The sequence below is a fragment of the Malus domestica genome, chromosome 11, assembly GCF_042453785.1.
Source record: "Malus domestica chromosome 11, GDT2T_hap1".
In the NCBI taxonomy this organism is placed as follows: Eukaryota; Viridiplantae; Streptophyta; class Magnoliopsida; order Rosales; family Rosaceae; genus Malus; species Malus domestica.
Genome location: NC_091671.1, coordinates 377,955 through 405,434, shown reverse-complemented (window position 1 = coordinate 405,434; position 27,480 = coordinate 377,955). Strand labels below are relative to the sequence as shown.

The following is a 27,480-nucleotide window of genomic DNA, read 5'->3' as shown; positions in this document are numbered from 1 at the left end:
TTCTGGAGATGTCAATAAAGTAGACATTTATGTCACTATGTCAAAGAATCAACTTTTGGCTGCAAGGACACAAGGTTTAAAAGAAAAGTTCAAGCTTTGAACCAAGATACACACTTCAAACATGAACTTAATTAAGATAGACTACTAGCTTCATTTCTATAGTACACCAGAAGAAAGTACGAGTTAACACAATTTGGCTGGTTTGATCAAACAAATTTGTTGTACAACTTATCTTACCCGTTTATTTTTTCCTGATTGCATTTCTAAAGGAGTTCTATGACACAAGACCACAACACTACAATGAGAGATTTGTGAGTTTATTTTTGACCTTAATGCAATATTGTTGATGTTTGTTTTTATTTTACTTTCTACTAAGATGCAACCATTAACTAGTTCTTAACAAGTTTATAAGTTTTTAACAAAGTTACAATATGCTGCACATCAAAATTTGTTCTCATATTCAAATTCTAATAATAAAATGTTGTGTTGTACCTGCATGGTTTAGGACAACACGTTTTCTGGAGATGTTTATAAAGTAGACATTTATGTCACTACGTCAAATAATCAACTTTTGGTTGCCAAGACACAAGGTTTGGAAGAAAAGTTCAAGCTTCGAACCAAGATACACACTTCAAACATGAACTTGATTAAGACAGACGACCAGCTTCATTGCTATAATATACCAAAAGAGAGTACAAGTTAACACAATTTGGCTGGCTTGATCAAACAAATTTGTTGTACAACTTATCTTACTTGTTTGTTTTTCTTGATTAGAGTTCTAAAGGAGTTATATGACATAAGACTACAACACTACAAGGAGAGATTGGAGAGTTTATTTTTTACCTTAATACAATATTGTTGATGTTTGTTTTTATACTTTCTACGAAGATGCAATCATTAACTAGTTCTCTCTGTACATTACATAGGAAGCATTACTAAATAAAGTGGAAGATGAGGTAAATATACTGGAGCTTAAGCTTAAATTTGTAGCATACATGCATACAAACGAGATAAGCATAGTAAAGTCAAACAAAGACTTTGAAGCAATATTATCTATGTACCGAAAAGAAGGCTGAGTTGATCGATGAGCTACAAAAGAAAGATTTATTGCTAGATCACTTCAAGGATGGTGCACCAACTGAAGCTACAAAGCGTTATAAGTTTTTAACATTCATGGATTTTGAGATGTTCAGTGTAGAGGGGCCTAATGCTATTAAAGATGACTAGGATAAGTTTTTAACAAAGTTACAATATGCTGCACATCAAAATTAGTTCTCATATTCAAATTCTAATAATAAAATGTTGTGTTGCATCTGCATGATTCAGGACAACACATTTTCTGGACATGTCAATAAAGTAGACATTTTTGTCACGATGTCAAAGAATCAACTTTTGGTTGCAAGGACATAAGGTTTAGTCACTATGTCAAAGAATCAACTTTTGGCTGCATGGACACAAGGTTTAGAAGAAAAGCTCAAGCTTCGAACCAAGATACACACTTCAAACATGAACTTGATTAAGACAGACGACCAACTTCATTTCTATCGTACACCAGAAAAAAGTATGAGTTAACACAATTTGGCTGGTTTGATCAAACAAATTTGTTGTACAACTTATCTACCTGTTTGTTTTTCCTGATTGCATTTCTAAAGGAGTTCTATGACATAAGACCACAACACTACAAGGAGAGATTGGTGAGTTTATTTTTGACCTTAATGCAATACTGTTGATGTTTGTTTTTATTTTACTTTCTACTAAGATGCAACCATTAACTAGTTCTTAACAAGTTTATAAGTTTTTAACAAAGTTATAATATGCTGCACATCAAAATTTGTTCTCATATTCAAATTCTAATAATAAAATGTTGTGTTGTACCTGCATGGTTTAGGACAACACGTTTTCTGGAGATGTCAATAAAGTAGACATTTCTATCACTACATCAAAGAATCAACTTTTGGTTGGTTTGGAAGAAAAGTTCAAGCTTCGAACCAAGATACACCTTCAAACATGATCTTGATTAAGACAGAAGACCAGCTTCATTGCTATAGTATACCAAAAGAGAGTACAAGTTAACACAATTTGGTTGGTTTGATCAAACAAATTTGTTGTACAACTTATCTTACCTGTTTGTTTTTTCTGATTGGGGTTCTAAAGGAGTTCTATGACATAAGACTACAACACTAAAAGGAGAGATTGGAGACTTTATTTTTTACCTTAATGCAATATTGTTGATGTTTGTTTTTATTATATTTTCTACGAAGATGCAACCATTAACTAGTTCTCTGTACTTTACGCAGGAAGCATTACTAAATAAAGTGGAAGAAGAGGTAAATATACTGGAGCTTAAGCTTAAATTTGTAGCATACATGCATGCAAACAAGATAAGCATAGTAAAGTCAAATAAAGATGTTGAAGGCAATATTATCTATGTACCGAAAAGGAAGGGTGAGTTGAATGATGAGCTACAAAAGAAAGATTTATTTCTGGATCACTTCAAGGATGGTGCACCAACTAAGGCTACAAAACGTTATAAGTTTTTAACATCCATAGATTTTGAGACGCTCAGTGTAGAGGGGCGTGATGCTATTAAAGATGACCGGGATAAGAGCAAGGAGAAGTTATATGAGTTGAAACATGAGAGTGCAAAATCATTATGGTTGAAAGATTTGGATGCTCTTTGAAATTGATTTAGGTAGACTTCGTCAATTAAGAGTTGTTGAGGCCGTTGAGGATGTTAGCGACTCATGAGTTTGTATCGTCCTTTCATCAGATAGGTTTGGTCTAGTTAAGGCCCTCGAGGGTCTTAGGCATCCATGTGTTTTGTATCGTCTTTTCATCATCAGTTATATAACTGTCGTATTGGTTGAATGTGTAATTGCATAGTTAGTTGACAATTTAAAGATAATACTGAGACTTGTAACCAGCTCACTCTGTCTGAATGTTGACTGTTGAATGTTGAATTAATATACATGGTGCAAATGCAAGGCATCCAAAGTCTTGTGATGATCAAGTGACATAAGAATGGTACATAAGCAGCTTTATCTAACTGTTGTATGCAAAACTGATGAAAATAGAAACACACTTCAATCTTCTAAAAGAAATGCAAGCTTATGTTAACTTGTCAGTGTGTATGGAACCTCATAACAAATTAAACTACGTGGAAATAAAAATATCTCAACTCAAGAAATACTTAAATGGAGATAATAAGTTATTAACCAAATCATAAAAAAGGGTGAGTCAGGTGTGAAGGGTCCAACCCAATTCTGCAGCGAAAATATGCAAATTCATGCTTAAATGGAGTAAAAAAAGGTTTGAATAATTCTGACCACCTCTCCCTAAGGGAGGAGATTCAGCAAGGTTAAGCTTTATTGCATTCCTTGACGAATTTGAGTTGTACTGCATTCCAGGTCTAGCCGTCTAGGACAGCCAAGTGTAACTTCAACAGAGCAATTTTGCCCCCTCGCGAGGGAGAAACTGAAACCATGATACCCTCCCCCTGTTAAACCATCAATAACGGTTTACAGTGATACTCTAATAACAACAGTTTAAAAAACACATTCAGCATAAATGAGAAGAACATCTTTATCATTTATAAGGAAAATACGTCCAGGCATAAGGACTAGATGGAAAATTTTCAATCTGGCGTTGCAGAAAAAAAATGCAAAAATACAAAAAGATTACACAAAAACCAAATAAGCCACTAAAACCATTGACAAGTTGCCGAGAGTTGGGTATTTATTCAAATCTATATAGGCGCTTAGCGCTACTTTTCAAGTAAATGAAATCCTTCCCTCTTGCAGCTTCATCCCAGATTTCTCTAGAATCATAAAGTTCTAGAGACCTAATCTGTCCCGTAGTTGTTGGTTCAGTTTCAACCAAGCTCCCATACTCTTTTAGGGAAATCAAAGTCCCAGTATAACTCAATATGCTTGAAATCCTCACGAATATGTTGGTTCTAGGTGGAAATAATTCAACGCGATTCACGGAACCACATCTTAAATCCACAAAGAATGTTCTCTCACAAACTTAATGACATCGTGGGTGAGTAAAGTATATGCCATGCTCCCATTCACAACATATCAAGTTCATCATCATCTTGCCTCTGAGTACTGACTTGTCTATCTTGTAATCTAGATTCCACTCTTTCTTGTCATAATTTTTCAACACCCATATCTCAATATTATAGTCATCAGATGAAGTGTCCACGATGGCCAACGAGCCTCTTAGACTAAGCAAATGAAGGTGCTTTGGGATCCCCATGCACCGAACATACTTATTGTGCATATGCTCGGGAAGGGGAATGGTCCTCCAGTAGAACTCTTATTTTCTGAAATTGAAAGAACATATGCTAACTACTCCTCCATAACTGGAAAGTGAAGGATCAGGTAAGCAAACTAACCAATGCTGGTCTCCGTATGCAAATGCGCGGCTGTCGCTTAAATTACAGGGTGGAAACGAGGGTATCTCTCGCCACGAGCTTGTGCCCATTACATAAATTTGGGTCACGAGTTTACATATCGTCGATTTTTGATCTCCGGAAACACGAACAATCTTGTAAGTGTTGGTTGCATCATCAAATCCCATAGCAAACCATTCCTCAACCGTGATGATGGAATATCTTGTAACATAGTTTGGAATGAAGATGTCAGTTGTGGGGAGCAGAAGAACTTCCCCCTTCAAAGGATTGAATAAGAAGCATGGACTCCTATCCTATCCATCCTCTTGCGCCCTGGATAATTATAAGCGCGATCCCGAAAGAAAAACAAGTTGTGGAAAACAGAAGCCAAAGAATAAAAAGCATTGAAGGAAGTGGATCTAATCTCGTAGACCATGTTCGCTCCATGTCAAGGTGGTGTTGCTGCCATCGTATTTGAATTGCAATGGTCTAAAGGTAAATCCAGAATTAGAGAGGCAAAAGTGATCCACATGCATTAGCAGAGGTACCTGAGCAGAAGAAATAGATGATGAAACGTTGCGTGTGCAGTGTACAAAAACTGGGGCAGTCGACTCTATCCGTTGAGGTCTTAGAGACACATCGGAGGCCAAAAAAAGAGGTTATGGGCAGTCTCAAATGGATGTCGTCAAGGACATCGGCGGGTAGGTTCATTAGCCTTGAATCGTTCCCGCAGCAGGGACTCAATGTCCGCTGGCTCCTTGCCATCTCCGTTCCAGAACACATTTCTAATGTCAGAAATCAGGCAATTGCGATGACGGAATAGCACGAAATTAACTGAAATTGGTTGGTCTGCGGAGGTGGACTGGTGGCGGTGGAGGTGGAGGCAATTAAACTGGGAGTAGAAAGAAACTAGAAAGGAAGGTTTATTAAATACTAAATCCTAAACCATTTCCCCTCTCTACAATTTCGCCCCGAAATTTAAAAATTTCAAATCCGTTTCGGTTTTTCATTTTCGTTTTAAGACCTATTATTATTGAGGAGAAATTAAATGTTTAGAAATCCTTTCCTTTTTAACTCAAAATATTGTTTTGCTTTGTTGAAAAAAGAGAAAACAATTAAAAATTCAGTATTAGGAGGACGGCCAATCAAAGAGACTTTATGAAAAAGTTGGGCTTTGCTTTATAAACCAGTTGGCCCAACTATTTTCCACAGAAATTATATTTTTTTTGGTAATTAATAAAATTCCAATATATGATTTTATAAAATTTTAACGAAAAATTTATGTTACTGTTTATTTAAAAAAAAATTCATATTTTTACACTAAAAATTCAATCATGATACTATTAACTTTACGCTTTATTTTATCATTATCGTTAAAATTCAAGTTTTCAAATCTTATTCATTAACTTTATTTTATCATTATTGTATACTATTAACTATACAAAAAATGAGCCCCTTCTCCCTTCCCTCCAAAAATAAATTTGGTGGGAAAATTATAGTCATGAATCATGATTGATAACTGACCCACGCCCAGCTAATCATCCATTGGATAATTCCTTGCATTTCTTCCTTTATTTAGCAGCCCCACTCCTCTGCTCCCGCTCCTACTTTAATCCCCCGCACCCTCCTCCCGCACCCCTAAACTCCCCAAATATCCCTACTTTTAATTTGATTCAAAAGTCTAGAGAGAGAAAGTGAGAGAAAGGGCATCTTCTCTTCGCGGGTTCACCAGTGACTCCAATCCACACCCGGCGCAGAGCACGCAAAAACCCTAATTCCGATGGCCGAGTCGACTCACTTACAGCAAGCCCAACTGGCGACCATTCTCGGCCCCGACCCGGCCCCTTTCCAGACCCTAATCTCCCACCTCATGTCTTCCGCCAACGAGCAGCGCTCCCAGGCCGAGCTCCTCTTCAACCTCTGCAAGCAGACCGATCCCGACTCCCTCTCCCTCAAGCTCGCCCACCTCCTCCAGTTCTGCCCCGCCGCCGAGGCCCGCGCCATGTCCGCGATTCTCCTCCGCAAGCAGCTCACCCGCGACGACTCTTACCTCTGGCCCCGATTGAATCCCACGACCCAATCGACGCTGAAGACGATTCTGCTCACGTGTATTCAGCAGGAGGACACGAAATCCATCTCCAAGAAGCTATGCGATACGATTTCCGAGCTGGCCTCCGGGATTTTGCCGGATAACGGGTGGCCGGAGCTCTTGCCCTTTATGTTCCAGTGCGTTTCGTCCGATTCGCCCAAGCTTCAAGAAGCGGCGTTCTTGATATTCGCTCAGTTATCGCAGTACATCGGCGACACCATGGTGCCGCACATAAAGGAATTGCACGCCGTGTTCTTGCATAGCCTGGGGAATTCGCCGAGCCCTGACGTGAAGATCGCGGCTTTGAACGCTGTCATCAATTTCATTCAGTGTTTGACCAGCTCTGCGGATAGGGATAGGTTTCAGGACCTGTTGCCAGCGATGATGAAGACGTTGATGGAGGCTCTGAACAACGGGAACGAGGCCACCGCGCAGGACGCTCTTGAATTGTTGATTGAATTGGCTGGGACCGAGCCGAGGTTCCTGAGGCGGCAGATTGTGGAAGTCGTTGGGGCAATGTTACAGATTGCTGAGGCCGATTCATTGGAAGAAGCGACAAGGCACTTGGCCATTGAGTTCGTCATCACTCTGGCCGAGGCCCGAGAGCGTGCTCCTGGCATGATGAGGAAGTTGCCGCAGTTTATAAGCCGATTGTTTTCCATTTTAATGAAAATGCTTCTGGATATTGAGGACGAACCGGCATGGCATGCGGCAGAGAGTGAAGATGAGGATGCGGGTGAGACTGGTAATTACAGTGTTGGGCAGGAGTGTTTGGATAGGCTTGCCATATCCTTGGGTGGGAATACCATTGTTCCCGTGGCGTCTGAGCAATTGCCTGCATATTTGGCTGCCCCTGAGTGGCAGAAGCACCATGCTGCATTGATTGCCCTGGCTCAGATTGCTGAGGGTTGTGCCAAGGTATCAATTTTTATTTTAATAGGTGTGCAATTATTTGTGAGATTGTATATCCAGGTTAACTGATTGTCATAAGTTAGAGACATTATGCTTGGGAGAGTTGCTTGTCCAATTTTTCATGGTTCCGTCTTTAACCACATTTGGAATGCTTAACATGCCTTTTCTGTTGAAGTAATAGAGTTGAGTTTGGGTAATAAAAGAGCCTAGGTTTTTTACTTGTGTTGAATGTGCTATTGTGTGAATTTGAATGGATAACGGGTTAGAGATGTAATGAGAAACATTCGTTTGAAATTATTCAATGTTTGTACGGTTTGATAGTCACATTCACACTTGCACAATATGAATGAAAAGCTTTCAGGCCAGATACAATACACTTATGTAAGATGTTTGCATCTTACATAAGCGATTGTATATTCCTACTATGCAGTTTCCGAGGGGGAACTTTTATATCCTTTATTAAGTGAATAGTACAGCTATAAAGTACTTTTATGCAGCTTTCTAGTAAATGAATTTCCATTTACCTTCTTGTTCATGACGACCATTAATCTGTTCCCTTCATTTTTATTTTATTTGCAGGTAATGATTAAAAATTTGGAGCAAGTGGTAGCAATGGTCTTGAACTCATTTCAAGATCCACATCCTCGTGTAAGGTGGGCAGCGATAAATGCAATTGGGCAGTTGTCTACTGATTTGGGCCCAGATCTGCAAGTTCAATATCACCAACGGGTGCTCCCGGCATTGGCTGGAGCTATGGATGATTTTCAGAACCCTCGTGTTCAGGTTAGTACCTGGTCGTAGCATCCGATCCTGTTTCTAAATAATTGACTTGATATTCAGTTTCATTATTTGAATGGTATGGATTTGTATCCTGCAATGCAGGTCACCTTCATCATGCTCTAGAGGGTGACCACAAGACTAATATTGACTGGCACTTTCTCATCTTAAGGGATTCTTTACAAGTTGTGTACTGTAGAGCATTCTAGTGTGTATAATGTTCTAAGTTGCTGGTCATCTTATGTCCTTGACTTCAGGAGAGCCGTTACTTATTTAGTTCACTTTCTGTTTCTGATTAATGGGATGTTTGAATGAGTCCACGCAAAAGTCATATGTGCTTGACTGCATGTTTGTGGTTGAATGTTGTCACATTTATTTTTGAAGTATGGACTTTTTGAAAAGTACAGTTGAAAACTAATCGTTGGCCTTTTGTTCTGACTTGTGAGCTACCATTGGCATCTATAGTTGCAAGGTATCCTCCATATGAGGTTCTTTATTTTCTGAATTTGGAGGATAGTGATCATTTGCGAATGTGCTTTACTCAGCTCATTATCAAGATAATGTAATTAAATGTGCAAGATTATCTATTCATTGCTTCCTTTTTTGTAATTTGCTATCTGCAGGCACATGCTGCTTCAGCAGTGCTGAATTTCAGTGAGAATTGCACACCGGATATTTTAACTCCATATTTGGATGGAGTAGTGAGCAAATTGCTTGTACTTCTGCAGGTAATGCTTCTCAAGATTATGTATATATATATGTACAAACACCCATTTCATGATGTAAAACTTTACTTAATTACATGCTTTTGAACTAGTATATATTAATTGTGTCTGATATTTCACATTTCATGCAGAATGGAAAACAAATGGTACAAGAGGGTGCCTTGACTGCTTTGGCATCCGTTGCTGATTCATCTCAGGTATTGTACTATATTATGTGATATTATACATGAAATTATTATTTTATTTTTATGGATGATTAAGTTTGATGGTAATGGGATGTGTAGGAGCATTTTCAAAAATACTATGATGCAGTTATGCCTTACCTGAAAGCTATCTTGGTGAATGCCACTGATAAGTCTAATCGCATGCTTCGTGCCAAATCGATGGAGTGTATTAGTTTGGTTGGAATGGCAGTTGGAAAAGAGAAATTCAGGGAAGATGCTAAGCAGGTAAGGCATTATACATTTGAAACTACGTTTACTTTATTGGACCTGGGATATGAATGGCTATTTGATGGATGATGGTTTCATGTTATTTTTTAAGGTGCTTGTTCATGCAGATCTATATTTTGTTATTTTGAACCATTTCCTACCTTAATTACCCCCAATAGAATTTTGATTTTGTCAAAATTCGGAAATTGACCTTTTCTTTTCCTCTTATGCACTCTCCTTTGCTCAAGTTATACGCTTCAGCTCTTTTCTGCTTATCAGTTGGGAGATTAAAAACTGAGTCTTTCAACCTGTGAACATGCTGCTGCCATTTTGGCCAATCTAAAAACCTAATAGAAAAAAGCTGCTGCCAATTTCTCTAATCACAGACTGGTGTATACTGTTTCTCTGAAGGTCATGGAAGTGCTGATGGCTTTGCAAGGATCTCACATGGAGACAGATGATCCAACTACAAGTTACATGTTACAAGTATGCCTTTGTCTAATAAGTGCACTAAAATTACTATACTAATGCTTATTGTTTACAATAAAAACTTATCTACAATGTTGTAGGCCTGGGCTAGACTCTGCAAGTGCTTAGGACAAGATTTCCTCCCATACATGAGTGTTGTAATGCCTCCTTTGCTTCAATCTGCTCAACTTAAGCCAGATGTAACCATCACATCTGCAGATGACGAAAATGATATTGATGACTCTGATGATGATAGGTCCGAAACTTTTCTCATTTCCCTTTTTACGTAAGTTCAATACCAACGGGCATGTAAGATATCTCAAATGTTGCATCACTACCTATTTCTTGGTATCCTTCCTAAAGTTTGATATGTAAGTACCTGAATCTAGTGTAGAAACTTTCACTGCATGGATAACCAGTGGCTTTAACGTCCACATCAACTTTTTTATATGCTTCTATTCTTGATAATTATCTGGTTAAGTTACCTATGTACTGATTTAGAGTGTTTGAGGTGTAGTTTTGGTGTGTGTAAAAGATATCAAGATCTGGAAATAGTGCTGTTATGTAGCTCTGTGTTACTTCTTCTCTTGCTAAAAGCTGCTTTTGTGTTACAGTATGGAAACAATTACTCTTGGGGATAAAAGGATTGGAATCAAGACTAGTGTCTTGGAGGAGAAAGCTACAGCTTGCAATATGCTGTGTTGCTATGCTGATGAGCTGAAAGAAGGATTCTTTCCCTGGATTGATCAGGTATCCAATAGTGTCTTGATTTTTTTTTGTCTGACTTTGGTTGCATACTTACAAAGGTCATATTTGTGTAGGTTGCCCCAACTTTGGTTCCACTTCTTAAATTTTATTTCCATGAAGAAGTTAGGAAGGCAGCTGTTTCAGGTACCATTAATTGTTAATACTCAATGTTTTTATTTTCTTTCCTCTACAAATTTTGTTGGAGTTTGCTCCGTTTCTTAATAAAGAGATATCTACTTTTTGTTTCTAGCAATGCCGGAGCTACTGCGTTCTGCAAAGTTGGCAATAGAGAAAGGCCAAGCTCAAGGTCGTAATGAAACATATATAAAGCAATTGTCTGACTACATTGTTCCAGCTCTGGTGGAAGCATTACATAAGGTTGTTCAGTGTTTTTCATTTAAGCCTCCTTGATCATGGTGTAATGATTTATATGTTCTCTGAAGTATGAGATTGCAATTTGTGTGCAGGAACCTGATACTGAAATCTGTGCGAATATATTGGATGCATTAAATGAATGCTTACAGGTTCGTCGTTTATTCTTTTAAGAAATTTTGTGAATTTCCGTTGTGCCCCTGTTTGTTTTACTTTTTGCACTTATTCCGCACCAACTGACCAATTCAGTAGTGCTGGAATTGCTATATTTTTCGTTGTAGGGAAGTTGTCAATACACTCATGATTAGAAATGTTAAATTTTTAATGGAGTACTGGATGCTAATCATGTTCCATGCTATGCCACTTCTGTTTTTTTTTCTTTTCATTGCAGAAGAAAATCATTGGTTTGATTTGAAAGAACTTTTATAATTAAATCTCTGCCTTTTAGATTTTGGGCTTGAACTTGGAAATGCTGGCAGTCACTGCAGTATAGTGAAAATCATTGGTTTGATTTGAAAAAACTTTTATAATTAAATCTCTGCCTTTTAGATTTTGGGTTTGAACTTGGAAATGCTGGCAGTCACTGCAGTATAGTGCTAATTAATTTGTTTTGTAGTAGCCAATCCTTCATTTTTGTTTGCACGGAAGCAGTGAATGAGCGAACTGTTTTGGGAGAAATGTTTTGTTGAGTTAATCAGAATTAGCTTTGTTCAAAAGACAAATTTGTTTTCGTGTTTTCATTTTTATATTGTGCATCATTTTTTGAGTATGGCCCCATTCATGCGCCTTGTATCTTTGCTTTCAGACATCTGGACCACTTTTAGATGAAGGCCAGGTGAGATCCATCGTGGAGGAGATAAAGCAGGTGATCACTGCCAGTTCTAGTAGAAAAAGAGAGAGAGCAGAAAGGACCAAAGCAGAAGACTTTGATGCTGAGGAACAGGAGCTAATTAAAGAGGAAAATGAACAAGAGGAAGAAGTTTTTGATCAAGTGAGTTTTTTTAACACAATCTCTAGGTAGCTCTTCAACAATATTACTGATTTTTTAATTTTTGGGCCAGCATATGCAGTGTGGGACTTTTTGTCCTGGTTCTCTTCAACACATTTTTTAATTGTTTCAGGTGGGAGAAATCATTGGAACTTTGATTAAAACGTTTAAAGCCTCTTTCTTGCCTTTCTTTGATGAGCTATCATCGTATTTAACACCTATGTGGGTAAGTTTCGTCTCACTGGTGCAGCCTTTTTGTTCTGTTCCAACTTTAGGATTTTAGTTGTTTATGTTTACTCGAACGCTCCTTAGACAGCTTCACTTCGAGGAAGTAGAATGTTAATTTTTTTTGTCAGCCATTATGTTTGAGCTAAGTTGTTTGTCATCTCAACTATGTTATTCATTTCGGGTTCTAAACACAGGCCAAGGATAAAACACCTGAAGAGAGAAGGATTGCAATATGCATCTTTGATGAAGTAGCAGAGCAGTGTCGTGAAGCAGCTGTAAAGTAAGTTTTTTTAATAGAAACGTTCAGGTTTTACTTTTAAGTAGTTCTTGTTATTCTGTACTCATATTTGGTTATGATTTGGTTGGATCAGATATTATGACACATTTCTTCCTTTTCTGTTGGAGGCTTGCAATGACGAAAACCCTGATGTTCGACAGGTCTGATCTCAACAAACTGTTTCAATATGTATCAGGTTGCTCATCCACATTAGTGTTAAGTGGTTGTTTTTGTTTTATTTTTATTTTTTTAGGCAGCTGTATATGGACTTGGTATTTGTTCAGAGTTTGGTGGAGCAATAATTAAACCTCTTGTTGGCGGTAATTCTGCTTGCATATCTTAAATAGATGAAACAATTATGTATGTTTGTGAGTAATATTTGCTTGTGGCTTTATATAGAGGCTCTATCAAGGCTGAACGCTGTGATTCAGCATCCTAATGCCCAACAATCTGAAAATGTAATGGCATATGATAATGCTGTTTCTGCTTTAGGAAAAATTAGCCAATTCCACCGTGACAGTATTGATGCAGCTCAGGTACTAACTTTTATTTTCTCTGTTGTCATATGGTTTGATCAGAAATTCTGTCATTGGTGGTGTTATGGAATATACGCACAAAAGTAAAGAGTCTTGATTATGAGTATACGACTACTGTGCTATGCAGTGCTCTCTAATACCTTTTTTGTGTGCACGTTCCTCAATTTAGTGCAACGCTATAGTTTAATACTAACCTATCTTGCCAACTATCACTTTTAAGATTAATAATATCTTTCTTTGTTTGGTTCCATTATTATTATTATTATTATTTTGGAGTGGTATGGATTGTCAACCTTCTGGCATTTTGCAGGTCATTCCTGCATGGTTGAACTGTTTACCGATTAAAGGAGACTTGGTTGAAGCCAAAGTTGTTCATGACCAACTTTGTTCTATGGTAGAGAGGTAGAGCTTCAATTTTCTTTTACTTGTGCCTTGTTCTGTTACTTGTTGCCTTTTTATATATTAAACTTTCGGAATATCATTACAAACAAATTCATAGAGGTGACCCTTGTAATCCATCTACAGGTCTGATCGGGAACTTTTGGGTCCCAACAATCAGTATCTTCCCAAAATTGTTGCAGTGTTTGCAGAGGTTTGTAATCTAGAAACTAAATTAGCACTCTTAAGCTATATTTCTGTGTCATATATCATGATCAAAATCGACGTTTTTTCATTAATACATTTCTCAATATTCTATTTCATCAGTTTGAACATATGTATCTTATGTACTGATTATTATTGAGGTGAACAATTATAGGCACATCATTTATTGTATGGTACAGATATGTGCACACCCTGGTCAATTGAGCCATTTTTTCGTTGTGGCAAGATTTAGGGACTAATTAACGAACTAGTATAACTGTAACCTAAATCTAGGCTTTCTTTTTCTCTTCTAATTGATATCTTAAACAATACAGGCAATCAGATGACTCCACTAAATGCATGTTTTTTGTAATATGTTTTCAAGCTTTCCAGAATATTTACTTTAAGGGTTATGATTATTCGTGTAGGTTCTATGTGCTGGTAAGGATCTGGCAACTGAACAGACTGCAAACCGAATGATTAAATTGCTAAGGCAGCTTCAGCAGACTTTGCCACCAGCTACATTGGCTTCAACGTGGTCGTCCTTGCAACCCCAGCAACAGCTTGCTCTGCAATCCATCCTCTCCTCATAAATACTCTGGCTTGCATTGTGCACATTGCTGCTTTCAGATGCACTGTTCCCTGTCTTGCTATGTTTCCCATCAGTCATTTATGCGAAAAGTTTTACAGTGGCCCGTCAGCATCGATTGAGCGTGGAAGTCATTGGTGCGGTTTGGTCAAACCATTTTTTGTAGGGTGTATATGAAAGTGTTAATTTATAGTGGCGATTGAGTCTAAAAGAAAAGAAGACTTGTTCCTGCTCGTGAGGGTTTCTTTCATTTTCTTTTTGTCGGTGCCCGAGGATATGAGGGCTGTTGGTGAGAAAATTCTCGTGGGAGTTTTGGTCTCATCCTGTTTTGTATTTTTTCCCATACATGCGTTGTAAGAATCTGTTGATGAAATTATCGATGGCGATTCTTTCGTTATGTTTTCAATTTTGATCCCCAAAAGGCAATAAAATTGGCTTTTATGGTATTTCAATGGTATGCTATTGTGTTGGATGTGAACTAGCTATCACACTTTAGAGTAGTTTTGAGTCATCCTTGAGGAGTGCAAGAGTTTTTGCGCACCCAAAGATGATATTTCTGGTTCCATTTCTTTGAGAAACAATGCCAAGAACAAAGCTTTGTTCCTCAAAGATATCTAGAAGTTCCTGGAATCCCACAACCAAAGGCAGCTAGTCTCAGAATTGAGCCCGTCTCAAGGACCCTAGAGCCTGAGACGGGAACCTGGCTAGGGGACCCTGTCCTCAGGAACGGACCTAGAGCCTGATGCTCAATGCTCGAAACCAATGCTCAAGAAATAGTCGCTCGAGGCTCAGACAATCCATTGCAATCCAATCCTATCCAACGCTAGTCATGAGTTAAGACTTTCGAATCTTATTATTTATCTGTTTAGTTATTCGTTTTATCTTTTTGTTATGAATGTATACGCAATTATGCATTATGCAATGCAAGTCAAATATTTGGTATTTTTTATGTAATACTGAAAATGGATTCCACCAAACACAAGAGAGCGTGCAGCATCAGATTCCTTCCTTCGCCATCAAACCTCAAATTCTTTGAATACAAATACAATGCCACCTATCGTTTCCATTTTTTTATTTTTCTATTTTTTATGAATACATTTGGAGGGGACCATATTTGTGCTCCATGTGTCATGCCTTCGTGCTCCCACGACTTTCGATTCTCTCTCCGTTGACCAACTGCTTTGGACCTTTGGTGGTGGTGAGAAGTGACCACGACAACTACCCAAACCCTTACGGTTACCGTTGGCGGTGGGTCACAGAGTGTTGTGTGGAAGAGAGTCAGATGGAGTTGGCTGAACTGAAGAAATTGAAATTTTACAATAAAATCAATTGACAACATAAGTCATATTTCAATTACTTATAAGCATATGCAAAGTTCTTTCTTTACTGTCGATACACGCATTCATGTGTGACGACTTTTCAAGTCAAGCAAGCGAAAAACACAAATCCGATGAATAGTCGATAATGTTAATAGTGTGTAGATAATTGATCGACATCTTTTGCTATTAAAATATTATCCATCAATGCTACTAACAATGTAATTGGTTTAGAGTGAACATTGAGAGATCAGTCATCCTCAATAACGAACAAATACAAATTGACGTGCTGAGTCTGCTGACAAGGGAAAGAAAACGAGGTTCCCACTACTACCAAACAGAACCTTTGCCCTGTTCCACCTTTTTATACAAGTCACACCCATTTTTGCTCTTTCAGTCTTCACAACTTCGCTTCAAACATTCCTATAGAACATGAAGCCCCAAGGAACCAACAGGGGTGGGAGCTTTTAGAATCCAAAAGCACTTTTAGTTTTTTTCTCTTCCTTCTATCAAACGCTGTTAAAAGCTCTTTGATTATCTGAAATCACTTTTAGCTCTTCCAGAAGCATTCTCAAACAAGCTAAAGTTCTCACTTTCAGCCTCTTCCATGGAACATCAAGCCCCCAAGCAGCAAAAGGGAGTCTTAGCCAACAAACAAAGAAAGTTCAAAGAGAGGACCAAATCCAAGTGCAAGTTTGTTGGGGTGAGACAAAGGTCATCCGGGAAGTGGGTTGCAGAGATCAAGGACACAACAAAGAAGATAAGAATGTGGCTTGGAACCTTTGAGACTGCCGAGGAAGCTGCTCGAGCTTACGACGAGGCTGCTTACCTTCTTCGGGGTTCGAATACCAGAACCAACTTCGCCACTCATGTCCCTTCTAACTCTCCACTTTCTTTGAAGATCAGAAACCTCCTCAACAAGAAAAAGAGCTTGAAGCAATGCCCTGTAAGTTCCACCCCCAACAGCTTAAATTCCACCCCTACAGCTACTAGTACTAGAACTAGTAACAAATATACCTCTTTCAGTGACGGTTCAGCTTTCTCCATTGCTACTTTTAGTGAGACTTTTCTGCCTAATTGCAAAAGCCAGAAAAATCTTCAGGTGTTTGATGATGCATATAGACCAGACATTAGCAACTGCATTGATGATCTTCAACCAGGGTTGTTTCATAACCATTTTGGTCTCCAGTGGCCACTCTTAACTGGGTTTGATCAGCTTCCAATAACCCACGAAGGGATGGATTTAGCGAAAGGCAATGCTCTGACGGTGCAACCTAGTGTTGCAGTAGAGCCAGAGGTGACGGAGTTTGAGTGCTTGGAGGTAGAAAGGCAGATTTCGGCTTCATTTTATACAATGAATGGAGTGAATGAGTACTTTGACAATGAGTACAACGCCGGTGATGCTCTCTGGGATCTTCCTAGTCAGTCTCAGCTGTTCTGCCTCGGCTGATGGCCTTCACCTTTCAGAGTATTGTAGTTTTTATTCTTTTGAAATGAGTGAATTGAGGGGTTAGTCTTGAGAGTTTATGTTTAGTGTAATTCTTTTGAAAGCATGAGAAGTGTAGGTAGCTGTATGATATCAATAGCTTGTACTTCCTATCTGCTATTGCAGATGAGTTTCAGCTTTTCTCTGAGTTTGATTAACAATTGCATTGATTTTTGGTAGCATGAAATAAAGATGCAAAGGGAAGAACAACCTGAAAAGTTGCGTGGAATGAGTATTGTAATGATTCTCATTCCCGACTTCCCTGCGTTTACTAAAACATGGGTATTGAAATGATTCTGATTCCTTACTTCTCCTGTGTTTACTAACTCATATGGAATAAAAAAAGTTGTGGGTTATACATTAAAATCTGTAATCTGATACCTGAATAATTAGGAATCATATCAACTACGGGTTGCTAGTTAATCCCATTCTCTTTCCTACTTTCCCTTTCTTGATTCACGACCTTCTCCATTCCAATTAAGTAAACATGCCGTAATATATCGATATTGGAGAATCACTTATCTGATGTAGAACAATTATGTTCGATCCACAATTTCTAACACGATACTACAAGGCATTCAATTAATATGAAGAAGCGGAAATGAGAATAGTTGGTGCAGTTCACAGCTATATAACGACCACAGGACCAAAATACCAGAACTAATCAACCAGGTTTATCTGTTGTTAAAACGTCATATAGCTGCAAACTGATGAAAGCGAAAATATATCTACGAACCACATTTTAAAACACGTACAAGCTCCCGGCCTCTCTATGTTAAAAGAGATCCCAAGTTCGAATCTCCTTTCCCAAAACTATCCTACAGAAAAAGTTCACATTTCCAGTTCACCTTAACATGTAACTGTATTTGAAGACAGTGGATTGTGTACCAATGAGTGATATTAAGTTATAGCATGAAACCGTCTTGAAGGAAAAATGGGGAAACAACATGCCAACCAGATTCCGTCATATAATGAGTATCGAATACTATTCGAAACATCTGGGAAACATACAACGTAATAATATCTTTGAAAGAGAACATAAACATTCAGGTTTTTCAGAAATGTCACTTCATTGTTACCACAAAAACGAGAGAGAGAGAGAGAGAGAGAGAGAGAGAGAGAGAAACATAATCAGAACTTAGTGACGATTGTCACAATTTCACAGCATGGAGATGGAGTGTACGACACAACAAAAGGAACAGAGATGGCTGAAGATGAACGATAAAACACTGCTCCTCTTGCATTACAACACTAGTAATCTTCACTTCCCTCTTCATCATCCACACCTTCGGCACCAACTTCCTCGTAATCTTTCTCTAGAGCAGCCAGATCTTCACGAGCTTCTGAAAACTCTCCTTCTTCCATTCCCTCACCCACATACCAGTGAACAAATGCCCTCTTGGAATACATGAGATCAAATTTATGGTCAATGCGTGAGAACACCTCAGCCACAGCAGTGTTGTTGCTGATCATGCACACTGCTCGCTGAACCTTGGCAAGATCACCCCCTGGTACAACTGTTGGAGGCTGATAGTTTATGCCACATTTGAAACCTGTTGGGCACCTGCAGAATTGAACCACCGAACTCGTCAGATAAAACATATATGAGGACCATAATTCAGACGGATGATGCACAAATGGTTAAACTGTTTATCTGAAAGAAAACTGGCTATTAAAGATGAAAAGAACCATGGCATCAAGATAATTTCAGCATCATAAATAAATCTCCGTTCCTACTGTGTGTACTGATGTTCGAGAGTCGAGACTATGGCATTTGAACAAGGTTTCTTCAACAACATTAGATATGATTTAAAAAATATGCAAGTATTTTTCGTCATTTTCTTTTCCTCTTTAGGCATTGTTCTTACCAGTCAACAAACTGTACAGTCCTTTTTGTTTTGATAGTTGCAACGGCAGCATTGACATCCTTGGGAACAACATCACCCCTGTACATTAGACAGCAAGCCATGTATTTTCCATGCCGGGGATCACACTTGGCCATCATGCTTGAGGGCTCAAAAACTGCATTTGTGATCTCAGGAATAGAGATCTGCTCATGGTATGCCTTTGCAGCTGAGATAACAGGAGCATATGAGGAAAGCATGAAATGAATGCGGGGATATGGTACAAGGTTAGTCTGGAACTCTGTAACATCAACGTTAATGGCTCCATCAAATCTCAATGATGTTGTCAAGGAGGATATGACTTGCGATATCAGTCTATTCAAATTGGTGTACGTTGGTCTCTCGATGTCTAGAGATCTTCTGCAAATATCATAGATAGCTTCATTGTCCAAGAGCACAGATACATCGGTGTGTTCAAGGAGAGCATGAGTAGAGAGAACGCTATTATAAGGCTCGACAACTGCTGTTGAAACCTGCAATACACAATAATTAAGGCACAGATGAGCTCCATATCAACGGCCCCTATATTATTTTTTCTCTTTTCTATTTTTCTAAAAAAGAAGAGGTCGCACTTGGTGCGATGGCAAGTGCCTTCGCCCATGAGCGGTAGGTCTCGGGTTCGAGACTTGGGAGCAGCCTCTCCATAAATGGGGGTAAGGCTAGCCGACATTCACCTCTCCCAGACCCTGCGTAAAGCGGGAGCCTTGTGCACTGAGTACGACCTTTTTATTTTTCTAAAAAAGAAGATGCCTTATAATTATGAAATCATAAGATAACATATAACAGAAACATTCTTCTGCATAAGAAACTGCATAGACTTTTGAAGGAGAGTCGAATATCATAATATTTGTGGATGTAAGTACCTGCGGAGAAGGATAGATGGTGAATCCAAGCTTTGACTTCTTCCCATAATCCACGGACAAGCGTTCTAACAGCAAAGACCCCAAACCAGAACCGGTACCACCACCCACAGCATTAAACACCAAAAATCCTTGTAAACCAGTGCAATTATCGGCCAATTTCCTAACTCGATCAAGGCAGAGATCTACAATTTCCTTTCCAACTGCAGAGCACAACCAGAGGTTAAATCAACGAGATTAACATAATAAAAGCATTCATCAATGAAAGATAGAAGTAGCATCCATTACCTGTATAGTGTCCTCTTGCAAAATTATTAGCAGCATCTTCCTTTCCAGAAATGAGCTGCTCGGGGTGAAAGAGTTGGCGGTAAGACCCAGTCCTTACTTCATCAATAACAGTTGGTTCCAAATCGACAAATATGGCCCTAGGGACATGCTTGCCTGATCCAGTCTCGCTGAAGAAGGTATTGAAAGCATCACGGCCGCTACCCACTGTTGTATCACTTTGAAGACAGAAAACCATAACTGTCCATTAGGCAATCAAATCATCTACAAATTCAGACTTAAATTACAAACATAAAACACATTAAAGCTTAACTTCACATTCCATGAACTCAAAAGGAGAAAAACAATAAAGCTTTATTAGGGTTTAAGTAGATCAACTTTCTTATTACTAGAGTACCGCTAGGTATAACGACTTTCTAGACCAATTTGCAATCCATGGGATGTGTCACCAATAGAAAATAAACACGTTAATCAACACTTAAGTAATAATTCAATCATCAACAACCAGGTCATGGTTTACAAAATTTGGTCTACATAGTTGGTCTACCTAGCATTACCCTTATTATCAGAAGATCAACAAAGTTTTATTGTTATTCCTTGATACGATCTCTAAGCACACCCGACTCAAGACGTGTCGGTTACAACAACCTTGCAAAGAAAGCAAATGCATACGATCAATCGGATTAAATTGAATTGAATTCTATTTCTTTTATGTTAACTTTTAGCTTCCCCATCGAATACATTCAGAAAATCCATGCTTGATTCTTCAGCTGCATCAAAAGTACATGAAAGACCGCTCAAAAGAACCTAAAACTCCAAAAAAATATCAATGTAATCAACAGATACACCCCCAGATAAACAGATAACAACAATCATACATCTGAAATTCATACAAAAGAAGATCGCAAACACCTATTTGTTAAAGTTACCTATTTTAATTTTCCAAATGATAAAGTCAGAATAAAAAAACACATTCATCGACTAACATTTGAGAAACCCACCAAAAATAAACAAACAAATCCACAGAAAAGTGCATATGTAAATAGAAATATCAGCAGAGATGATAAGAAACAAGGAAAAAAATACCAACCTGGGCATCTGCCCATCAGGTTGAATTCCATGCTCGAGGCAGTAGAGCTCCCAGCATGAATTGCCCACCTGAATTCCAGCCTGCCCAATATGAATGCTTATAATTTCTCTCATTTCTCTCTCTTTTCTTCGATAAAAATTGAAACTTTATGAACTGCAGAAGTCTCTCGCTATCTATGTTATTTCTCTCTGCGTGCTATTGATATGGTATCCCCTGTTTTGCTATTCTTGTGGGTTTTGTGGGTGTGTTTTGCCCTTTTTTCGATAAAATGGGAATGGACAAAAATTTGAAGTCCGCTACAAATAAAAAAAGAGACAGCTCTCCTCCCGCTGCCATTTGGCGCCACCCTAACCTTGGGTCCCACCTGTACATTTTTCATCTAGAAAACTAATGAAAATGATTTGAAAACTTTAAATTTTAAAGATAAGGATAAAATAAATGATAAAATCAATAGTATCAGAATTGACTTTTTAGTGTAAAAATGTGGTTTTTCATTAAAATGAACATTACCGATAACTTTTTGTTAAAATTCTATTTTTTCATTGACTATGTTTCAACGTTATTGACTCCTTTGCCCTTCTAGGTCATTGCCCGTTTTGGAATTTGGACTACGAAGGGCCGGATTGAAACGGGGTCGATCGTGTTATCCTCATCATAACCTCGTATCCAACTCGCAATCAAGTCTTCATCGGATAATAGTTTCACCCTTGTATTAGCATGATTCACCCTTATATTAGCATGATTCCGTTGCTAATTCCATTTCCGTAGCTATATCGTCGCAATTTTTCATCAGTGTTTCCTAAACTTATATCAACGCATTCTTCATTTGATAATGGTCTCACACTTGTATTACAATGAATCATCAACTAGTTTTAGACTGATTCAAAATAAATAAGGCTTAAATGTTAAACGGTCCTTGTATTTTATTCCATTAGCTAATTTAATCCTTGTATTTTTCATTTGATCGATTTAATCCTTGTGTTTTACTCTAATAAGTCAATGTGATTCATCCTATTACGGTTTTTTTTTAAATGTAAATATGTTTGCAAATTAATTTAAAGAAGGAACAAAGATAGCAAAAAAAAACTACACAAACCAAATAACTAAATCAGAAAAATGCTATCAAAGAATTCAAATGCCCTAGCCTCTCCACCCAAGCAAGAGTCTGCCACCGAAGGCAACACCCATTAGCCACCCGATTCTCTCTCTCTCAAATCTTCAACCCCCGTTCCCCTAGCACTATTGATTCGCTCGTATACTCTAGCATCGATTCATCCTATCCTTTTGATATTCTTCAATTTTTTTGATTTAAAAGTCAAAAATTGAATAAAAAAATATGTGCAGAGTAGAAATGTGTACGTAGATAGCACTATCCTAAATTAAAATGATTTTGTCAGACTTTGTGTAACACTCCCTTTTAGTTTTTATCGTTTTAAAAACATTCCATATCAGAAGAAGAAAAAAATAGTACTATACTCGGGGTTGGTTTTGGAGGGGCAATATGGGTAAAAGTTGGCGCACCAGCTTGTCCATGTGCAGCAAGCCAAGCGTCCTTCGAGTGTGATTAGCTGTTGTTTCTGCTGGATGTACTTGCACCAAACTTTTCCCCCTCTTATTTATCATTATTTTTTGAACCCATAGATATTTTATTCTTCGTTGGTTCTATACAATAGTTGGCATAATAGTTGGCACTCATGCATTGTTTCAGAGAGAAAATCTAGAGGTTGAGGACCATATATACACGAGTTGAAGTTGGGCCGCGCCGCAGTAATAAGCATTATAATTCAAGGGACCAACCAACCAATACAGCTTGTGTGCAAACCATTAGTATTATAAGGATTCGACGTAAAAACGGAGCGTCGACTGTCGATTAACTAATGCATTTTTTCTTTTCTTTTATCCGAGCTTGGAATTAGCAGCGTAATATATTTACTCAAACCATTAGTATGTTGCGCAATGAAAGAGAATTTATGAATCATTATAATTGGTTTTCTTTAGATTCAATATATACATTATCGAGTGAGAAATGTTGAGAATATGAGATTACACATTATTTACTTATAAGTAGTTGAGTTATTTTCTATATTGTTAAATGATTTATGACAAAATATCAATTTCTTTATGATCGCACTTTCTTGTCGTTCGAGCAGATTGCTTTTTCGGATTGGTAATTTTGGTTGCTTGAATCTCCAAACTAGTACATTATCAATTCATCACTCCATGAGCGCACACACTACCAAGAGACCTAATAGTATTAAATGTAATTTTATTCCACGATTTAATTAAAACCTAATTAAGAACCTTGATTGTGATCGGAGTATGAAAATTTAGGTCCAACCGTCCAAGCAGTTACCATCTTGGGGAATCTGACTTATAGCTGTGTGAGTCACTGATTTTTTTATGAAAAGACTTTGCATGGCGCATGCCATATGATCAAGAACACGTAAGGTATACGTACTTGTATAAATATATAATCTCCCCATCACGAATAATTCAACCATGCCACAGATCACGTATGACTACTGATCCAAGTGATCAGCATACACGGCAAACTTGGATTTTAGTTATTTTATTCTAGTGAATTAGTGTTTGCGTATTAGAGCATCTCCACCTGTCTCTTTATTGCCCTTACAATTGGGTTAAATTGCCTCCAACCTAGAAAAACCTCCTCCACGGGTCCAAAGTTGGAGAATCAATTGGAGCAAGGGCTTCTGCCCTTGCAACAGTTGCACGGGCTTTCGTCCTTTCAATTAGAAGGGTGAGGTAGGGCCCCACTCATGTGACAGCCCAACCCATAACCGTTAGATTCCCAATGGTTAAAAAAAGGAAAATTTTGCAGCTGCCATGTGGCGCTTTGAGAGCCTCTACAACAACAAAGTTTTTTTCATACTAAGAGGGATCGTCTATATGAATCCTAGAACGTCATTGTACTCGGTTCTGCGTCAAGTGCTTTAAGAGCCTCTGATTTAAAAATAAATAAATAAAAATCAACAGCTAGGATTAATCCTCTAAAAAAATCATAAAAATAACCAAAAAAATATTATTTAAAAAATCTTACAAAGTTCAACATACTTGCAAATTAAACATTTAAAATTAAACAAAAATCTACAGCGATAATTGATGTAGGAAAGGATAAAGGGTCTCGAATAGATGAGGGATAGATGACCTGGGATTCGCTCAACCAAGGGCAACGGAGCTTGCTCGACGTTACTAATCGTGGATTCGCTCACACAACCAAGCCAAACGCTTGATGGGGAAAGGAGAAATCGCTCACTTCAATTGCACATAGCAAAATATATTTTAATTCATTAAAGTCTAGTCCCCAAAGGCTTCTAATACATCAATATTTAAAGGAACTAAAGATAAAGTAACATAAATATGTATCAACTTCCTAAGAAACTCTAAAAATGACTTAACAAGTTCCTATGTCACTAAAAATAAATTAAAATGTCCTTATTACTTGAATTTCAAATGCCAACGAGAAATTTTCAATTTGTTTTTCCTTAAGCCTTGGTTCCATCATCATTCTCCCTTTTTAAAAGAAAAATCGTCCTCGAGTTTCATTTGGTATTCCTCAATCTTTTGGGATGACCTTGCAGATTTTTCCATAGCAACCATAGTAGTAAAGACAAACACGTTAATCGACACTTAATTAATAATTCAACCATCTATAACCACATCATTTGGTTTGCAAATTTGATCTTCCTAACATTATCCAAATAGTAAAATGAAGTTCAAGGCAATCATAGTGTTCCAAGCCACAAAATATTCGCAAAAACACCACTTCCCCAATCTTCCAAACATTGCAGGCCCTAGTTCCTTCTTCTTGATTGAAAATGACCTCCAACCACGAAAATGTATCTTTAAACCCGTTAGAATGTTATTTGTGATAAATCTGTAAATCCAATCTAGTTTTAAACCCCATTCAGTTTTGTCTTCATAACCGCAACTTATCACATGAGTGGCCTCTTTAAGCATCACAGCTAGGCTTGAGGAAGGATGGACACCGCCTTGTTCCATCCATGTTGAAGTCATAAAAATTATAGACTACCCGAAATTCTTTTCAAAATTCATCTGGGACATCAGTAGCCCTTTGCCATCATCCATTCCTTGTAGGTTTGAAGCATCTCCATTTGCATCATGCTTGGAGTACATTGAAAGCTTCTTGTAGGCACATCTTACCATCTAAAGTATGGAAGGCTCGCTACCATCCTCATCAACTTCATTCACAAAATGATTATTCACTTGTCTTCATCAACGTGCTCATCATAAATTGGTGGTAAATTTCAATTGATGAAACTAATTTATTTGACAGTGTGCTCTTCAAGAGAAAAATTTCATTGTGATCGGAACATGAGTGGTACATTATGTGTTTTTATATAAGTGGTAGAAAATTTTAATATTTAAGTTATTAACTTTTTAACACACATATCTCACAATTTGTATAGTGACACGTGATGTAACATCCCGTGTTTCAGTCACACTGAAAAATATCTCGCCCTTCAAACAAATTGTAAATCATAGGCATGATCTTCAATTGTAGCGGATAACCTGCTCTAATGGTACTTGATGTAGGAAAAAGAACCAAGGTCTCGATGATAAATAATGACATGTGGGAATAAAACAAAAAAAACATTAACAAAATAAAAAATATATTTATGAATAGTAATCTTCCTTCCCCTTCCTCCTTCCAACCAAACAGATAGAGTAAATAGTGAGGGCAACTTCATTGCCTATGCCCTCCAATAATGAGTGAAGATGCTCGTAATGCGATGAGATTAATTTAACTGTACAATAAGGAATGTATTCAAACTTTACAAGATATTCCTTAATTCCCCAATGTAAGATTCTCGTAAGGATGGTATCAAATGTTGTTCACACAAAAATCAAACTCCTCACGTTAGTGATGACTGGTTTCTAAAAGCTCTAACATTTCACCCAAAAGTAAGAGAGGGTCGACCCAAAAAAAGGCTCGAATATCTTATAACCTGGACGGTTTTGTAATTTAATATTTGTGAATAATCCTTTGGCAGCTTGGCTGGTTGGATAAGCTGAGGTCCTCGTGAGGCGGGCGATGGGCAGCACGAATCCTTATTTCGAAATTACCAAAATAGCCTCCCAACATGACCATTTATTTTGGAGGCATCGAATTCCCCTGAAAATATCGATCTTTTTGGAATGAGGCGGATCATCTTTGGGAGGATCTTATAAATCTTTAAATCGTGTTTATTTATTATACTTGTGCGATTAGTTTTTATTAATTATTATTTATATTTAATTGTAAATAAAAATATTTAAAATAATTTATAACCGTATAATATATGATGAACAAATACGATTTAAAGATCTACAAGATCTTCATAAAGAGAATCCTAAAAAAATTCTCGTTAATCTTTTTGTAATATGCAGTGCATCTGCGCATGAAAAAAAAAATATTCTTAACGTCTCCATGCCTATTGCTTTACAGCGAAAAGTAAGTTAGTTAATTACTTATTTGCCCTTTTCATAGCTTAGATTGTATCTATATAATGTAATATGATATAAAGTGGGAGTGCATGTAGTCTAAAGACAAGCAAATGCCGTTGAGTTTCCTTCCTTCCTCGTCAGACTCTCATCAGAAAGTCAATGTTGCTACATTCGTGAGCTTTCTTTGAATACATAGAACGGCAACAACAACAACCACAACTAATGAAATGATTGCTCCATCCATCCTTAAAACGTGTTTCAAATGTAGTTTACTATAGTTTCACATTTGACAATGTTTGATCTCGTTGTCTAACATGCATGCACAACGAAATTACTACGTTTAAGTCACTTGTCTTATCACTTTAAATTAAAGCTCACAAGCAAGCCAATATAAGAGTTTCATAACCTACATCAATTATTTTGTATATATTTTTAAGGTGGTGTTATTCACACGTCAATTTTTACTTCTCACACACTTCTTTCAATTTCTGACCGTTCAATTGAATAAAATAAAGAAGTTCAATAGAAAAAAATCAATAAGGGTGTCTAATAACACTACCTATCTTTATGTCCAAATATACCCTTGCAACTATTTTGACATAATCAATTCTCTTCTATCATCTCATAACATCTCCAAGGGTTTAGGGAGAATATTTACTAAAGTGTGGAAAGGGAGAACTCATGATCCCAATTCTTCTCTTTAGTTTGGCCAGTCAAATTTGACTCCCAGCCTACTCTCTTTCGCCAACACACTAGAACTAATTATTTTATTACAAACACGTTTGTTTTTAAGTTAATAAAATATTGAAGAAAAAAAAAACCCATACTGATTTGGTGTAATAAAAGTTCAGTTGAATATACTCCTTGTAACATCCCACATCGTTTATGTATGTGGATTCTATAAGTCTTATATGTATATTCTCATCTCTACCTAACACGAGACCTTTTGGGAGCTC

General features: G+C 37.5%; 3 protein-coding genes across 3 annotated transcripts; 2 read left to right on the top strand and 1 right to left on the bottom strand.

Moving 5' to 3' along the window:
- The first annotated feature begins 5,991 nt into the window (after positions 1-5,991).
- LOC103446988 (uncharacterized) lies at positions 5,992-14,563 on the top strand. The gene is made up of 20 exons (XM_008386162.4): positions 5,992-7,403; positions 7,977-8,180; positions 8,798-8,902; positions 9,031-9,096; positions 9,184-9,348; positions 9,742-9,816; positions 9,900-10,054; positions 10,413-10,548; positions 10,620-10,689; positions 10,796-10,923; positions 11,013-11,069; positions 11,723-11,908; positions 12,039-12,131; positions 12,328-12,413; positions 12,505-12,571; positions 12,664-12,730; positions 12,810-12,946; positions 13,257-13,348; positions 13,472-13,538; positions 13,957-14,563. Exons 1-20 carry the CDS (start codon positions 6,177-6,179, stop codon positions 14,119-14,121), a joined length of 3,348 nt encoding a protein of 1,115 aa, XP_008384384.1. The 5' UTR covers positions 5,992-6,176; the 3' UTR covers positions 14,122-14,563.
- Positions 14,564-15,838: 1,275 nt separating this feature from the next.
- On the top strand, positions 15,839-17,087 carry LOC103429779 (ethylene-responsive transcription factor ERN1-like). Its single transcript, XM_008367912.4, has one exon. The coding sequence runs from the start codon at positions 16,041-16,043 to the stop codon at positions 16,881-16,883; it is 843 nt and encodes a 280-aa protein (XP_008366134.2). The 5' UTR covers positions 15,839-16,040; the 3' UTR covers positions 16,884-17,087.
- Positions 17,088-17,867: 780 nt separating this feature from the next.
- LOC103412642 (tubulin alpha-5 chain) lies at positions 17,868-21,338 on the bottom strand. The gene is made up of 5 exons (XM_008351184.4): positions 21,059-21,338; positions 19,972-20,186; positions 19,687-19,886; positions 18,788-19,296; positions 17,868-18,483 (listed from the first exon to the last, which is right to left on the bottom strand). The coding sequence occupies exons 1-5, from the start codon at positions 21,169-21,171 to the stop codon at positions 18,171-18,173; spliced, it is 1,350 nt and encodes a 449-aa protein (XP_008349406.1). The 5' UTR covers positions 21,172-21,338; the 3' UTR covers positions 17,868-18,170.
- Between the last annotated feature and the right edge of the window lie 6,142 nt (positions 21,339-27,480).

Coding starts and splice junctions, on each gene's coding strand:
- LOC103446988 (XM_008386162.4), top strand. CDS start 6,177: ATGGCCGAGTCGACTCACTTACAGCAAGCCCAACTGGCGACCATTCTC. Junction 8,181..8,797: donor TTCAGAACCCTCGTGTTCAG/GTTAGTACCTGG, acceptor TGCTATCTGCAG/GCACATGCTGCTTCAGCAGT. Junction 10,549..10,619: donor TCTTTCCCTGGATTGATCAG/GTATCCAATAGT, acceptor ATATTTGTGTAG/GTTGCCCCAACTTTGGTTCC.
- LOC103412642 (XM_008351184.4), bottom strand. CDS start 21,171: ATGAGAGAAATTATAAGCATTCATATTGGGCAGGCTGGAATTCAGGTG. Junction 19,297..19,686: donor CCATCTATCCTTCTCCGCAG/GTACTTACATCC, acceptor TGTGTATTGCAG/GTTTCAACAGCAGTTGTCGA. Junction 18,484..18,787: donor ACTGTACAGTTTGTTGACTG/GTAAGAACAATG, acceptor TCAATTCTGCAG/GTGCCCAACAGGTTTCAAAT.
- LOC103429779 (XM_008367912.4), top strand. CDS start 16,041: ATGGAACATCAAGCCCCCAAGCAGCAAAAGGGAGTCTTAGCCAACAAA.